The sequence below is a fragment of the Chrysemys picta genome, chromosome 6 (genome assembly GCF_011386835.1).
Source record: "Chrysemys picta bellii isolate R12L10 chromosome 6, ASM1138683v2, whole genome shotgun sequence".
NCBI classification, from domain to species: Eukaryota; Metazoa; Chordata; order Testudines; family Emydidae; genus Chrysemys; species Chrysemys picta.
Genome location: NC_088796.1, coordinates 17,725,216 through 17,740,965, shown reverse-complemented (window position 1 = coordinate 17,740,965; position 15,750 = coordinate 17,725,216). Strand labels below are relative to the sequence as shown.

General features: G+C 42.0%; 1 protein-coding gene across 1 annotated transcript in view; it reads right to left on the bottom strand.

Annotated features, from left to right (window-relative positions):
• Window positions 1-15,750, bottom strand: part of DCC (DCC netrin 1 receptor) — a 945,550-nt gene that overhangs the window by 506,883 nt on the left and 422,917 nt on the right. The window contains exon 3 of the mRNA XM_008166035.4: window positions 2,726-3,010. Coding sequence (XP_008164257.2) covers window positions 2,726-3,010 — 285 coding nt within the window. The remainder of the gene's footprint in view (window positions 1-2,725; window positions 3,011-15,750) is intronic.

Below are 15,750 nucleotides of genomic sequence, written 5' to 3'. Positions count from 1 at the left end.
TTCACCCCACCTGTCCGAGAGACCTGCACTGTGCCCTTTGGCTTAACTAGAAGTCACATATGCTTATGATAGAATCATAGATTCATAGAACTGGAAGGGACCTTGAGCGGTCATCTAGTCCAGTCCCCTGCACTCAAGGCAGGACTAAATATTATCTAGACTATCCATGACAGGTGTTTGTCCAACGTGCTCTTAAAAATCCCCCTCCCTAGGCAATTTATTCCAGCACTTAACCTCTCTGACAGTTAGGAAGTTTTTCCTAATGTCCAACCTAAACCTCCCTTGCTGCAATTTAAGCCACTGCTTCTTGTCCTATCCTCAGAGGTTAAGAACAACAATTTTTCTCCCTCTTCCTTGTAACAACCTTTTATTAGTTGAAAACAGTTATCATGTCCCCTCTCAGTCTTCTCTTCTCCAGACTAAACAAACCAGTTTTTTTTCAATCTTCCCTCATAGGTCATGTTTTCTAGACCTTTAATCATTTTTGTTGCTCTTCTCTGGACTCTCTCCAATTTGTCCACATCTTTCCTGAAATGTGGTGCCCAGAATGGGACAAAATACTCCAGTCGAGGTCTAATCAGCACAGACTAGAGTGGAAGAAATACTTGTGTCTTACTTACAGCACTCCTACTAATACATCCCAGAATGAGGTTTCCTTTTTTTTGCAACAGCGTTACACTGTTGACTCATATTTAGCTTGTGATACACTCTGACCCCCAGATCCCTTTCCACAGTACTCCTTCCTAGGCAGTCATTTCCCATTTTGTATGTGTGCAACTGATTGTTTCTTCCTAAGTTGAATACTTTGCATTTGTCCTTATTGAATTTCATCCTGTTTACTTCAGACCATTTCTCCAGATCATTTTGAATTTTAATACTATCCTCCAAAGCACTTGCAACCCTTCCCAGCTTGGTATCATCTGCAAACTTTATAACTATACTCTCTATGCCATTATCTAAAGCATTTGATGAAGATATTGAACAGAACCAGACCCAGAACTGATCTCTGTGAGACCCCTTCCAGCACGACTGTGACCCACTGATAACTACTCTCTGGGAACGATTTTCCAACCAGTTATGCACCCACCTTATAGAAGCTCCATCTAGGTTGCATTTCCCTAGTTTGTTTATGAGAAGGTCATGCGAGACAGTATCAAAAGCCTTACTAAAGTCAAGATATACCATATCTACCGCTTCCCCCCTATCCACAAGGCTTGTTACCCTGTCAAAGAAAGCTATCAGGTTGGTTTGACGTGATTTGTTCTTGACAAATCCATGCTGACTGTTATTTATCACCTTATCATCTCCTAGGTGTTTGCAAATTGATTGCTTAATTATTTGCTCCATTATCTTTCTGGATACAGAAGTTAAGCTGACTGGTCTGTAATTCACCGAGTTGTCCTTATTTCCTTTTTTATAGATGGGCCCTTTTATATTTGCCCTTTCCAGTCTTCTGGAATGTCTCCCATCTTCCATGACTTTTCAAAGATAATTGCTAATGGCTCAGATATCTCCTCAGTCAGCTCCTTGAGTATTCTAGGATGCGTTTCATCAGGCCCTGGTGATTTGAAGACATTTAACTTGTCTAAGTAATTTTTGATTTGTTCTTTCCCTATTTTAGACTCTGATCCTACCTCATTTTCACTGGCATTCACTATGTTAGACGTCCAATCACCACCAACCTTCTTGGTGAAAACCGAAACAAAGAAGTCATTAAGCACCTCTGCCATTTCCACATTTTCTGTTATTGTCTTTCCCCCCTCACTGAGTAATGGACCTACTCTGTCCTTGGTTGTCTTCTTGCTTCTAATGTATTTGTAGAATTTTTTTTGTTTCCTTTTATGTTCCTAGCTAGTTTGATCTCGTTTTGTGCCTTGGCTTTTCTAATTTTGTCCCTACATATTTGTGTTATTTGTTTATATTCATCCTTTATAATTTGACCGAGTTCCCACTTTTTGTAGGACTCTTTTTTGAGTTTTAGATCATTGAAGATCTCCTGGTTAAGCCAGAGTGGTCTCTTGCCATACTTCCTATCTTTCCTACTCAGTAGGATAGTTTGCTCTTGTGCCCTTAATAATGTCTCTTTGAAAAACTGCCAACTGTCTTCAATTGTTTTTCCCCGTAGACTTGATCATCCAGTAGAAGAGCCTTTCTGAGCAGATTCTAAAAATATGATGGTTAATGTCCTTATAGAATTTCCCTGGTGTTTGCCTTTAGACACACAGGGCTAGAAGACAAGGCACGGAATCATGCTACAGAGCAATCTTTTGCTGCTCAATTATATTCATGATAATATTTCTAGAAATAAAGAAGCTGGAGCTAGACGGAAGACTGTTGGAGCGGTGGAAAGCCTGGTAGGCCAAAAGGTACATAGAATGAGATGTGGATACAGGAATGAATATGGATATAGATACAGGAACATAAACCTTTAACTAAAATTGCATCAGCTCTCAAACCAAGGCCTATGGAAATTTGGCTAATCACACAAGGCCAGCTATTCACCTTCACACCCAGAAGCTTCTAAATGTCTCCAGGCTCTTCAAAATAAAGAACTTGGAAGCCTGCAGAAGCAGCTGGAAAGAAAACTTATCTGCCCCCATCAGAAGTGACAAGGTGGGTGAGGTAATATATTTTATTGGCCCAACTTCAGTTGGTGAAAGACAAGCTTTTGAGCCACATATAATTGGGGAAGCATAAGGACAATGTAAAATTATATGGTTCTTACCTGTCAAAACTCTGACTTCTGCTTCATTTCCAGTTCTGGAACTCGCAGGATTTTTTGCAAGGCATCTATAGATCCCACTGTCTCCCGCTTGGATTCTGCTAATCTGTAAAGCTCCAGAGGGCAAGACAGCCACTCGGGTGTCACTGGGGCTCAGGATCAGGTCCTCCAGGTTTTTTTGCCAGTGTACCATCGGCATAGGCTCTCCAACTACTTCACACTTTAACAAAACTGTGTCTCCTGCAAAAGCTGTGACAGATTCTGTCTGGGAAAGAAACCTCAATGGTCCTGCAAGCACAAGGAAAAGAAGCAATTATATAGTCACTGAAAATATAAATTGCATGCTGTTTCTATGTTGATCTGGATTTGGTTAATCATCCAATCTGAAGAATAAGTGATGTTCAGACAAGTACTTTGAGGCTTCCGTGATTGCTGAATGACTATCAGTATGCCACTAATGAGTGTAATTTAAAGAAGAAAATAATAGATGTGTTATTGACATAAGAGAGTACCAAATAGCAACCCGTTACTTACAAGCTACTTCAAGAATAACTTTATCAAAGTACAAACACCGTGTTATGCAATACACACTATTCAGAACAGGATGAACTTTAAAGAAAGATGTACTGAAATTAGGTAAGATTAAGAAACTTTGTTATTTTCACATCTTTCCACCTAATGGAATCTTTCTTCTATGCTGCACATCAAACTGTATGACTGACATGTCTTCTGAAAGGATACTGTTCATTGTATTGAAACAAGGGAAGTCTATGTCCATGTTATTGCAGGGGGAGGTAGCAACTCCTATATTTAGACTGCCTATCACTTTTCATTATGAAAGATTCTTGCAACCTATTTTTTGAGAGGCTCTAAGACTGCTGTTGTTTGCAGCAGGTCTTCAAAATTCAATGGGGCCCAAGCCTTTGAGCTAGACATGGGTCTTTTACTTGTACCATGAAATTCCACTGAGTTTTGGCTGAGACATAGATTGTTAAAAAAAAATCACCATTTCCCGCAAGTAATGCAAATGAAAGATGTAAGTATCTTTCAAAGCAACAGTGGCAATGCCACTGGGAACATATGGGAGCTATCAGATGTGACCCACTCCCTAGACCCGACACATGGCACCAGTAGCTCATTCCACCCCTTCTGGGATAATTGCATTCTCTTGGTAGCAACTAATGTAGTTAGTCCAATATCTGAAGTGGTAGCACTCTCTGGCTCAGGGTTCAAATTCTGCTGATGCATGATGACAGGGTTATTACAGGTGTAGATACTAGAAATTGTTTTTAATCTTTTCCTTAAAAAGAAATTACCTACAAAAATGCATGTTAACAACCAAAACACCCCCCACTCAATGCCTAATCTGGCATTAGGAAATGCCAGATTTATGGTTGCCAATGAACCAGTAATTCTGCCCCCTCGGGCATATGAGCATGATACTGTCTTTAATGATACTATCAAACCATTCCAACCCACCCCACATACACCAGGATACCAAAACTAAAAAGCCAGATCTGTGAAATGTCAAGTAGGTAGAAGCTACAAGAATTGGACCTTGCCTGAGTGAGTCAAAGATAATGCCCAGATTATAGGCCTCTATGGTGAGGTTATCAATGGTAACAGAACACCAACGGAGAAGGGGAGAGGAAATGTTCAGTTGCCAAATGATGACCAGATGTCGTCAGAGAAACAGGTTGAAGTTAGGGTTTGGATAAAGGGAGATAGGTCTTTAGCAGAGAGATAGATTTGTAAACCATCGGTATAAAGATGGTATTTGAAGCCACCCTTATGGATAAGTTTCAGAGTAGCAGCCGTGTTAGTCTGTATCCGCAAAAAGAAGAACAGGAGGACTTGTGGCACCTTAGAGACTAACTTTTTGCGGATACAGACTAACACGGCTGCTACTCTGAAACTTTTCATTATGCAAGGCACTGCATTTAGCCGTATGGAGTGGAAATCCATCACTTTTTGCGGATACAGACTAACACGGCTGCTACTCTGAAACTTTTCATTATGCAAGGCACTGCATTTAGCCGTATGGAGTGGAAATCCATCAATGCTCTAATAAATTTGTTAGTCTCTAAGGTGCCACAAGTCCTCCTGTTCTTCTCCTTATGGATAAGATCATTTAGAAATAGGAGGTAGAGAGAGAAGAGCAGGTGGACAAGCACAGAGCTTTTTGGAGAGGCCTATCGACAAAGGGAGAGAGTGAAGAAAAGAACCCATCAAAAGTTAATTAGAGGAGTAGAAAGAGACCAGGAAGCAGCAAGAGCCTCAAAAGTCAACGGAGTGCAATATTTCAAAAAGTAGGGGAGTGGTCGCTGGTGTCAGAGGCCACCAAGAGTTCGAGGAGAAAGAAAATAAGGGCTCTGGCATTTTGACCAGTAAAAACTCAGTCAAAATTTCACTGAGTGGGTAGGGCAGAAACTAGTATAGTCTAATAAATGTATTGTTAGAGTGGGATTCAGGAAACCTGGGTTAAATTCCTGGCTCAACCACATTTCCTGTGTGATTGGGGTCAAGTCATGTAATCTACCCGTTGTCTCAGCTCTAAACCTGAGATACTTCACATGAGGCGGGAGGGCAGGGATGTGAGGATAAAATCCATTAACAACTGTAAGGTGCTCAGACAGAATGGTAGCAAGAATATATATTATTATTATTTATATTTCCATAGTGCCTAGGAACCCCAGTCATGGTCTAGGATCCTGCTGTTCTAGGTGCTGTACAAACACACATATAATATACGCGCCTTTAGCTAAACAGTCAAGGATGCAGTTGGAGGAGAGGAACTCATGTCTCCTTTAACTCAATAATGAATTGTAATGACATTAACTGCAACTTGTGAAAAGATTCCTGCATGTTAAAAAAAAGTCATACTGCACATTGTCCTACATATTTAGTACTTTGTAATCATAATGATCAGAGTTAATACATATTTAAAGAGTACCTTGCTCTGAAAAGAGAAAGAACAACTCAACTCTACGTGGTAGTTTGGAATTCCACACCACAGGTGAACAACCATCAGCTGCACCCTTCCATAATCTACAGAAAGAGCAAAAATGCTACATTTCAAATGAAGCTGTTGGCACAGACACAGGATGTAACAGCTTTTCACATGAAGCAAAGCTGATGTAAACTCAAAAAGCAGAAGCATTGAACGCTTTTCATTTTAGCTTTGCTTTAAATAAATAATTAAAAAGTTAAAAGCAACATGAGTGTGGACGGAAAGCTGTTAAAAGCCACCGCTACATCCATGTCAGCAGAAAAGAAGGTTCATGAAAGTTTAAGCAAAACAAACAAACAAACAAAAAAACCTGTCCATCAAGATCACATATGAACGAGGCTTTTGTCACAAACAGCTGGTTGTCCTCAAGAGTCCATGCAGCAATCCCAAGAATCTCCATGTTAGGCAAATAAAATAAATAAAATAACTGCGGGACCAAGGCTGATTCTCACAATCACTTAAACCTGGCCACCCTAAGTAGTAACTCCAGAACTCCTTAAGAATTTTAGGCATAGTACAAACCACCATCACCCTCCATATGTCACAGATTCATTTATTGTAGGAAAGGGGGAACATGCTTCACTTCACCAGGAACCCTAGTGGCACATGCACCTTTCCCCAGACACTGCACAAACCCCTTCATGGGTTCTGTGGGGGAATCCAGACCCACAAGTTTGGGGTGGGGTTAGAGAGAGAGGCGGGTCGGAGGTCTTCCTTCCAAGCCCATATGCAAAGCAGTGCAAGTGACTGCAGACTTTCCACTCTTGCTGTGGAAAAAGCCCTTTTAAACAAGGGTGTACTGGGGACAGTGGTGGTGGTGGCTGAGAGAGATATGCCTATTTCAGTGGTGAATTTGGCTCTACTGTATATAACACACATATTGTTACAACACATGGGAAAGATGGAGAAAAACACTACAGTTGGGATTTTCAAGAGTGCCTAAGTGATTTAAAAAACACAAGACTTTGTGACCCCAAAGGGTCTTATGCTCCTAAGCTACATTGGTGTTTTTGAAATTCTACCCTGTACACGACTACAGATTGGTGCAGTGTGGTATAAGGATTTTATCAGTCAGTGATTGGATGGCCATGTTACATATGCGAGGCAAAGTCACAAGTTATGCACTCAGCCCAAAGCACCACCACTCGACACAACCATACATTCTATATATGTCTGTTACAGAAAAGACATGTTTTAGAGAGTTTAAAAACATGATTGGGACTTTGCATTTTAATCCATCTGTAAGATCAGGTACCTTCATTCTCAGCCCAAGCATTCAGAACACAGAGAGAGCCATAACAACAACAAAAGTTTAAAAATAACCTACCATAGGCTTTCTGTATATATATAAATATCATGGTTTTACATTCTGATCTCTTGGGTTCATGCAGGGCTAGAAGCATGTACTGTTTCATTGGAAAGCAGGGACCTTCCCTTTTCCAGTGGTTATGTACAATGCTCCTGTTTATAGGTCTCCAGGATCCTACTATAGCAGATCACAGGGCTGTCACTGGTCCAGGACTATATATTGTCTTGCAAAGGCCTCAAGCCTGTATAGTTTTTATGGTGAAATTCCACAACATTATCTCTTTTTTTTAAGATAGTTCTTTTGAAGCTGTTCAGAAGCCTGGAATGTTGTAAGCTTGTTTCGGGGAAGAGGACTAATGAGTAGATACAGAGACAGTCAAAACATTTCTCACATGGTCAGCATGTTATCACAGTGTTTTCCCCATCACACCTAAAGTATTTTAAATATTAGTAGCCCCAGACACAATCCTCATTACAGTGTTGACATCTGGTTCAACTGGTTTAGTCTAACAGTCTGGCGTTGATTCCCTTGCATAGCTATACTAGTTTTAAGACAACCATAAAAATAAACCACTTTACAGTTCAGGTTCATGCCATCCATGGCTTTTCACGCACTGGGCTGGCTGCCTTTCCCCTACTGTCTCAGAGCATTACACCCAGACCTGCTTTTAAATTCTAATCTGAAAATGGCACACAAGTCTGATTTGCCCTGCAGCCTGGTTGGATCCCCATCTTTCCCTACAGAAGGTCTAATTATTAAGTAATTAAAGTTCATTTAATAAAAAGGCTTATCATTTGGGGAACAGACCTTGGGGTCTGGAGCATGAATAGCTATTAAATATTCAGCAATTAAGTAACACTCAGTAAAATCCCCTGAATGAGAGCTGCTTTAAGTGCTTTGTTTGTTTCAAATTAATGTCTGCAAGGTTACATAACATCAAGGCAAGACCTTTTTTCCCCCACTTTCAATGCACACAATAGCCGAAGGGCAGGGAACCAAGTTAATGAAAAGGAGCTATATGCTTCTGTTAGGTTCAGGCACCACCAAAGAAAGAGCAGCAATGAGTCTGGAAGAGAAAATCTTCCATAAACTTCTTCCCAATTAGCTCTCCCTTATTTTATTTATTTATTTATTTAATCTTTCCTTTCCCATATTTTTATTCTACTTCATCTTCATTAGAAAAACTCTCCACATTATCTGAGCCAGGGAGTCAACAGCAAAGAGATGAGGGGAAAAGTATCAGCATGGATTCAGGTTTCAGAGTGGTAGCCGTGTTAGTCTGCATCAGCAAAAAGAACGAGGAATACTTGTGGCACCTTAGAGACTAACACATTTATTTGAGCATAAGCTTCCATAGGCTAAAACCCACTTCATCAGATGCATGCAGTGGAAAATACAGTAGGAAGATATATCTACACAGAGGACATGAAAAAATGGGTGTTGCCATACCAACTATAAAAAGAGTAATCAATTAAGGTGGGCTATTATCAGAAGGAGAAAAAAAAACTTTTGTAGTGATAATCAGGATGGCCCATTTCCAAAAGTTGACAAGAAGGTGTGAGTAACAGTAGGGGGAAAAATTAGCACGGGGAAATAGTTTTACTTTGTGTAATGACCCATCATGTATTCAGTATTCATGGCTTGTAGCCAGAGTTGTCTAGGCTGTAATACTATATAAATCTCACACACTAAGCTGGGTCAGGATTGGACAGTACTTGTACATGCACCTTAAAGGATCACTCATGATAATTCGTGAATTGGTGATGTCTGTAAGTGGAACTTTTCCTATTGAGATTGTGCTGAATCAGGGTGATAGAGTAGCATTTGGTGGCACTGCATTGCTGGAGATGCTGTCTTTTTAGAAGAGATGTAAAAATGAGGTTTTGGTCACTTATGTTCATCACAGAAGCAATGACAGGGTTCCCCCCCATCCACAGTGGCTGTTTTTGGCTCAGATACTAAAGGTAAGGTCCTAATTCCCCTTAGGGCAATTTCTTTCTATCCAACTAAAATACCCTCTCATCTCTGCAGTTTCAAAGGACTACAGCAGGGGTAGGCAACCTATGGCACACATGCCGAAGGCAGCACGCGAGCTGATTTTCAGTGGCACTCACATTGCCCGGGTCCTGGCCACCGGTCCGGGGGGCTCTGCATTTTAATTTCATTTTAAATGAAGCTTCTAAATCATTTTAAAAACCTTATTTACTTTACATACAATAGTTTAGTTATAGAATGAGACCTTCTAAAAATGTTAAAATGTATTACTGGCATGCGAAACCTTAAATTAAAGTAAATAAATGAAGACTCGGCACACCACTTCTGAAAGGTTGCCGACCCCTGGGCTACAGGATTCCTTTTTCCTTCCTCTCTTAAAGGGTTGTGAAGTATTGCTGTGCACCATTAAATAACTGGCGTGTTCCTTGCAAAAAGTTGCTGCATTTTAGCGGTTGGTGAAGAGAAGGGCCCTAAATGCGTTGGTGGAATTCTAGCTTGGGGTGAATGAATGAAAACATTTGCTGGAGTGGCACTTCGGTTTGCTGAGGCAGTATGCAGAAGAAATGTTAGAACAGAACACGCATTTTAGTATATGGTTAAATAAAGGTAATTTTGTGCTAGGGTTAATTTGTAATAATATCATCTAAATGGTTCCTTTCTTGTTACAAATCCCATCTTGGGAAATTGGAGGCAGTAAACCACAGTAGAGGTAATAACATTGATGAAAAGCTTCTGGTAAAGCTATATAATTTAGATTTCTGATTTAGGAGAACCTACTGGGAGAAAATTGAAGTTAATGATATACATTTAAAAATACTTTTATAATGGAAAGCTAACCAGAGAAGATGCCTCAACCTCTACAATAGAGCTATTCTGAGTCCCTTTTGTCAACCTAATTAGAAAGATTCACCAAGCTTTTAAGTTGTTCAACATAATGCATCTTAATAGGATATTTTATGCATATGCAATTACACCTAAAATTAAAACACTTATAGTATTCAAAAAAGAAAGCTTGACCAGACAGTGACAAAGGGCAATGGATGGGAAAAACAGCAGAGGCTGGAAAGTGAGGGTACATCTACACTGCAGGTTAAGGTGTAATTGTAGCGCAGATGGGCACACCCAGGAACCCTGGGTACATACTTGGGTTGCTTGTCCATACTGAAACCCATGCCATCATGTCTTCACTATTATTGTTAAACATGCTAACTAAATTAAAAATAGTGCAGATGTGCCTACCCCTGCTACAATTATACCTTAATTTGTGGTGCAAATGTACCCTGAATGTCTCAGGAGCGGAGCTGGCTAGGGGACAGGGCTAGGAGAAACAAAGGAAGCTGGTGAAACACTCACCTCTGCTCTGTTTGAAACTACACCCCCAGGGGAGGAAAAATTGAACCAATGCTCAAGCTTTTGCTCAATGACATTCAAAGCCTTTCATTCTGACAGGTTCCTGATGTTTCAAGTAATATGTTTTGAAAGGCCCCTGCAGCAGCCCGTAAAGCTGTCTAAACCAGGTGTGCAAATGTAAAGCAGAGGAGATACGATTCTTCAACTAGTTCCACAACCTCACTTCTCAGCTAGCCCCTTTTCTTTCTATCATATTCTATTCAGGTCCTTCTATCACCCCCATCACCATGCTATTCAGGGGATCAGGGAGTATCTTTCCAGCTTCTCAGCTAGGCTAACCCTAAGTCCTCAGCCATATTTATAAAACCAAACCAAAATAAACACTCTACATTAATAAAGTGTGTGTGGAATTTCCTAGAATTAAGATTGGTTAAGTATATTTCCACGCATTAGCACTAAAACACATGGAAATCACAAGGTAAGGTACCTTTTTACACCCAACACAGTTCTTCAGTCTCAAGTCTTTGCATCTACACCAGTGGTTCTCAAACTTTTGTACTGGTGACCCCTTTCACATAGCAAGCCTCCAATTGCGACAGCCTTTATGAACTAAAAACACTTCTTTATATATTTAACACCATTATAAATGCTGGAGGCAAAACAGGGTTTGGGGTGAAAGCTGGCAGCTTGCAGCCCCCTATGTAATAACCTGGCAACCCCCTGAGGGCTCCCGACCCCCATTTTGAGAACCCCTGATCTACACCAACAGACTGACACCCTCTCCAACACACATTCTATACGGAGTATAGCATGCTGAATGCGCACATGAAAAATCTTCAAATCACACTGTTATACACAGCTTTAGCTCTCTTGTTGATGTGTTCTATAACATATTACTATATACATGAAGTGGTGAATATGCATACTTTTCAGTACTAATTGACTGGCTTTCCTTAAGAATGTGTGCGGCCTAAAATCCAATTTTTGAAAGTCAGAATGTAAACATAAAGTAGAAGATTGATTGTTTGTGGAAAATGACTTGTTTTCAAAAATAACTTTAAATTCTTTCTCTGGAGGTATGGTATGTAGATAAGTTTCCTTGTATTCCCTTTCTGTCCGTATCTACCTATTGTCTCGTCTCATACTTAGTTTGTAAGCCCTTTTGTGGCGGGAACCATCATTTTTGTGTGTTTGAACAGTACCTAGTAAACTGGGATCATAGTCCATGACTGGGACAATAATAATAATAATAATTTATAAGATAAAACTGTAATTTCATAATGATTGCTACCTTATTCATTACGTATCATTGGAAGGTCAAAGCTACTGTAGCCCACTGCAGTGTGATTCTTAGATCTTTTGAGGTGTACTTTGAAGTTTAATAGAATTGCTGAATTGAAAGTGAGTATGTTAGAGAGGGTATCATGACAACAATGGGTTAATACTTGGAGATGAACATTCTGCTGGAAGTGAATGTTGACTTGAACATAGAGCTATGCAAATAACTGACTCTTCAGTTTGACAGACACTGCTGTGAAATATTTTGGTCATTTTCAGTGAAAAATGTACTGGCCAAAAAATTTCTCCCAGCTCTACCTAAGCATGATCCCCTTGCTTTGTGGTGGTGTTGCGTGGAACAACATATAAGCAAACTTAGCTCTAATTTAACAGCATTGTTGGCAAGAGAGCCACAACTTAAGCATGAAGATAAATAAATAGAAGGATCAAAGCCAATAGAATGCCATGGCCAACTAGCCCAACACATGCCTAGCGAGGGTGCAGATGCTTGCTGTGCAGCAGGCTGACTTATAGGACCAAATTTTGAAAGTGATCATAAAAACAGCCCACAATTGCATGTGCAATCAAATGTATGTGCCAATTTCAAGCAGTAACCCATCTAGCTACCTGATTTGTGGGCAAAGTCAAGTAATCAGATGTCTAAATCTAGTATTTGCCTTCACAATTAATTGGACCCAAAACTGTGCCTGCAAAAATGAAAACCATTAAAAATTATGCTCAGCTAAAATGAAAAATAACAGCTGATGAGAATTGCAGAGATACTAAGAGGGAAGAGGAGAATCCTTGTACAGAAGCTCCTAAAAGCATTATGATTCACCAATCCTTTTTCTCCCTTGTGCTGTATCTGTGCAGCTCAAATAAAATGTATTTCCTAGGGCTGGATTAACTCAGTCTTGGTCCTTATTTTCAAGGCATTCAATGGCCTGGACCCAACATATCTAAAAGATCACTTAAAACACTATGGCAAGGGTTGTGATCAACAGCTTTTCTCCTATGGCACAATGGAACTCTACAATACATCCCACATCTATGTAGTTTTCTCAGGGGATGGTCCCAGACTGTGGAACAAACTCCCATAAGGACCATCACATAAGGACCTCACTTCCTGCCGCTCCAAATGCAAGGTACTCTTCTTCAATTTAGTGCTCTTTAACATAAAAACATAGCATTTTGTGCATAAAAGAAACAAAAAATACTACATAGATTGTACACACAATTCTCTCCCTGGGGATAGGATGAGAGAGAGAAAAAACTACACATGACAGATATCAGCCACACCATTTAATGTACTATGGAAGGCATCCAGATACTATAATGATGGGAGTGGTACAAGAACCTACATAGTATAGAATTGAAAAGCATTCTCCCCATATATGGCCGCAGTAGATGAAATGAACCAATTGTTGTTTTATGAGGCCCACTTTTAAATGCTTCCTTAGCTGAGACAATGCCAGCCATCCTAGGAAGACCCCAGCCGCTGCTTTACAGTATCCAGTGACACACTGGTTTTACCTGAACATATTTTTCCATGAGCATGATTGTTATTTTTAGCAGTTGGGCTGAGTGGTACCTATGACTCCACTGCTAGGGAAAAGGCAATCTTTGGAATTCCAGAGACCCTACTAAGTGGCTATCCCCTTATCATAGAAAGAAGCCAGTTGTAGAGGTGGCTAACAGCAGCCACAGATACTACTACAGGTAGATAGGAGCCTAGACTTCTAAACTCAGAAATCAGACTGTAAGATGGTGGCAGACTCCAAGGCCATATATATAGGAAATAAGGTTTTTCGAGGCGGTGATATTAAAATCCTGCATTAGGAATCAAGGTAACTGCTGCTAAAGCCTGCTGGCAGGCGTCTCCATGCAACTCCAGTGAGAATATTGTGATACTCTGTGTCTCAAAGTGACACTCTGCACCTCATATTCACCATGGTGATATAATTATATGGTTTGTACAAAGTTTATGTAACCCACACACCTTCGGGGTGTGGTGTTGTGTCCCATCTAGTGGCACTGAGACCACTTAGAGAGAGAGAAAGAGAAAATGAGTCTGCTCTACAGCCTTAGCTAACAGGCAGTTGACTTTTAGCTCATGCTGTAGCGGCTCACGCACTAAGCTCCCAGAGGTCCCCTGTTCGATCCTGCCTGCCGACAACCGGGGTCTATCAGCATTACATATGCCTTGTGAGGTAATTTAAAAGTCTTGATCTACTGAACATTAATATCCCGTTGGACTGTATGTGCTATCATTGTATGTGAAGTTATTAAGTTGCTATGTATGTGCTGCTGAAATATGTTGTGAGGCTGGAAACATCCACAAGCGGCCTTTCAGGTACAACAATAAAAAGGCCAAACAATTTTGATGGCTCATTGAGGAGAATACAAACACTCACAAAGTTTACCCCAGAAACTGTGAACAATGGAAACCTCTCAGAGACAGGACATACCCAAAGGAGACTGGTTGACTCAGGTCACAGCAAAAGATGTTTCTAGCAAGTTGGAAGAAGATATAAAGGGGGAAGTGACAGCCTCGCTTGGCCTCACTCCCCCTAAAACACAGCACCTGAAAACACCTATGGAATAAAGATTGAAGGGGTAGGGGGTCCCAGGTGGGAAAGAAGAAAGCTTGCCTGAATATGGAAGCATGGCGGACTGTTTCTAACAGGGTGAGAAACTGCTTGATTCAAATCCTATCCAGTTTAGAGAACTTACATTGCGTTTTTGTTTTATTTCTTATTGTAATCTTCTTTGCTCTGCATGCTATTACTTATATTCACTTAAAATCTATCTTTCTGTACTTAATAAATTTGTTTTACATTTTTTACCTAAAACAGTGTATTTTCATAGAAGTGCTTAGGACATCTGCTCAGTAACAACAACTGGTGCAAGGTCCTCTCCACTTTGAGGGAGGGGCAGATTGGGTAATACATTTATACCAGTCAGGCTTTTGACTGGGACAAGATGGTACAGCTCTGGGGTCCTAGGCTGTGGAGCTGGGGAGAAGCCTTCAGGTAACTGCAGCTGGGTGTGTCCCCGCCTGTGTAAAGATTTGTGTGAGCACAGGACTGGGAGCGGTCTACAGCTTGTCACAGAAGCTAGGGTTACCATACGTCCAGATTTTCCCGGACATGTCCGGCTTTTTGGGCCTCAAATCCCCGTCTGGGAGGAAATCCCAAAAAGCCGGACATGTCCGGGAAAATAGGGAGGGAGGGGCCGGTGGTGCTCGGCTCGGGGCCGGAGCCGCTGGGGCCGGCGGTGCTCGGCCGAGGGCCGGGGCCAGACCGGGGCCGGCGTTGCGGGGCCGGGGGCCGGCGGTGCAGGGCCAGCGGCCGGCAGCGCAGGGCCGGGGCTGGTGGTGCTTGGCCAGGGCTGGTGGTGCTCGGCTGGGGGCTGGCGCCCCAGGGCCCGAGCCGAGCCGGGCAGGAGACACCGGGGCCAGAGCCTCTTGGCCTGGGCTGGCCACCGGAGGGAGCCACTCGGCTGGGGGGGCCAGACTGGGCCGCGCCTCCTCGTGCCCCCCCGCCCCAGCCCCAGTTTACCTGCTGCCTGCCTGCTTCAGGCTTCCCGCAAATCAAATGTTCGTGGGAAGCAGCGGAGTTGGGGTGGGGCTGGGAAGGGGCGGGGCAGGGCGGGGCCGGGGTGGAGTTGGGGCGGGGGCGGGGCCCCGTGGAGTGTCTTTTTGGACACTTAAAATATGGTAACCCTACAGAAGCACAGTGTGAGAGGGGGAGCCCAGGTTTTCATTTCATTGTCATGGAGAGCTCACATAGCCACTGCCCAGCTGAACATGTCAGCTTCACACAACAAACGTGCTCCGGCCTGGAGTACACAGGAGGTGGTGGATCTCCTGAGTCTGAGTGGAGAGGAAGCTAATGGTCTGTGGGGAGAAATTATTGTAGGGAAGCAGGGGAAAAGAATCACAAGGACCTCCCTACACTCCCTCCCCCTCCCCATTCCATGCATCTTCCGGGGCCACAGCAGTACCCAAGGCACTTCCCACCTCCCACCCCCGGCAGAGTAAACACAGTGACAGTCACCCATACATATGGATATGTGCTTGTGAAT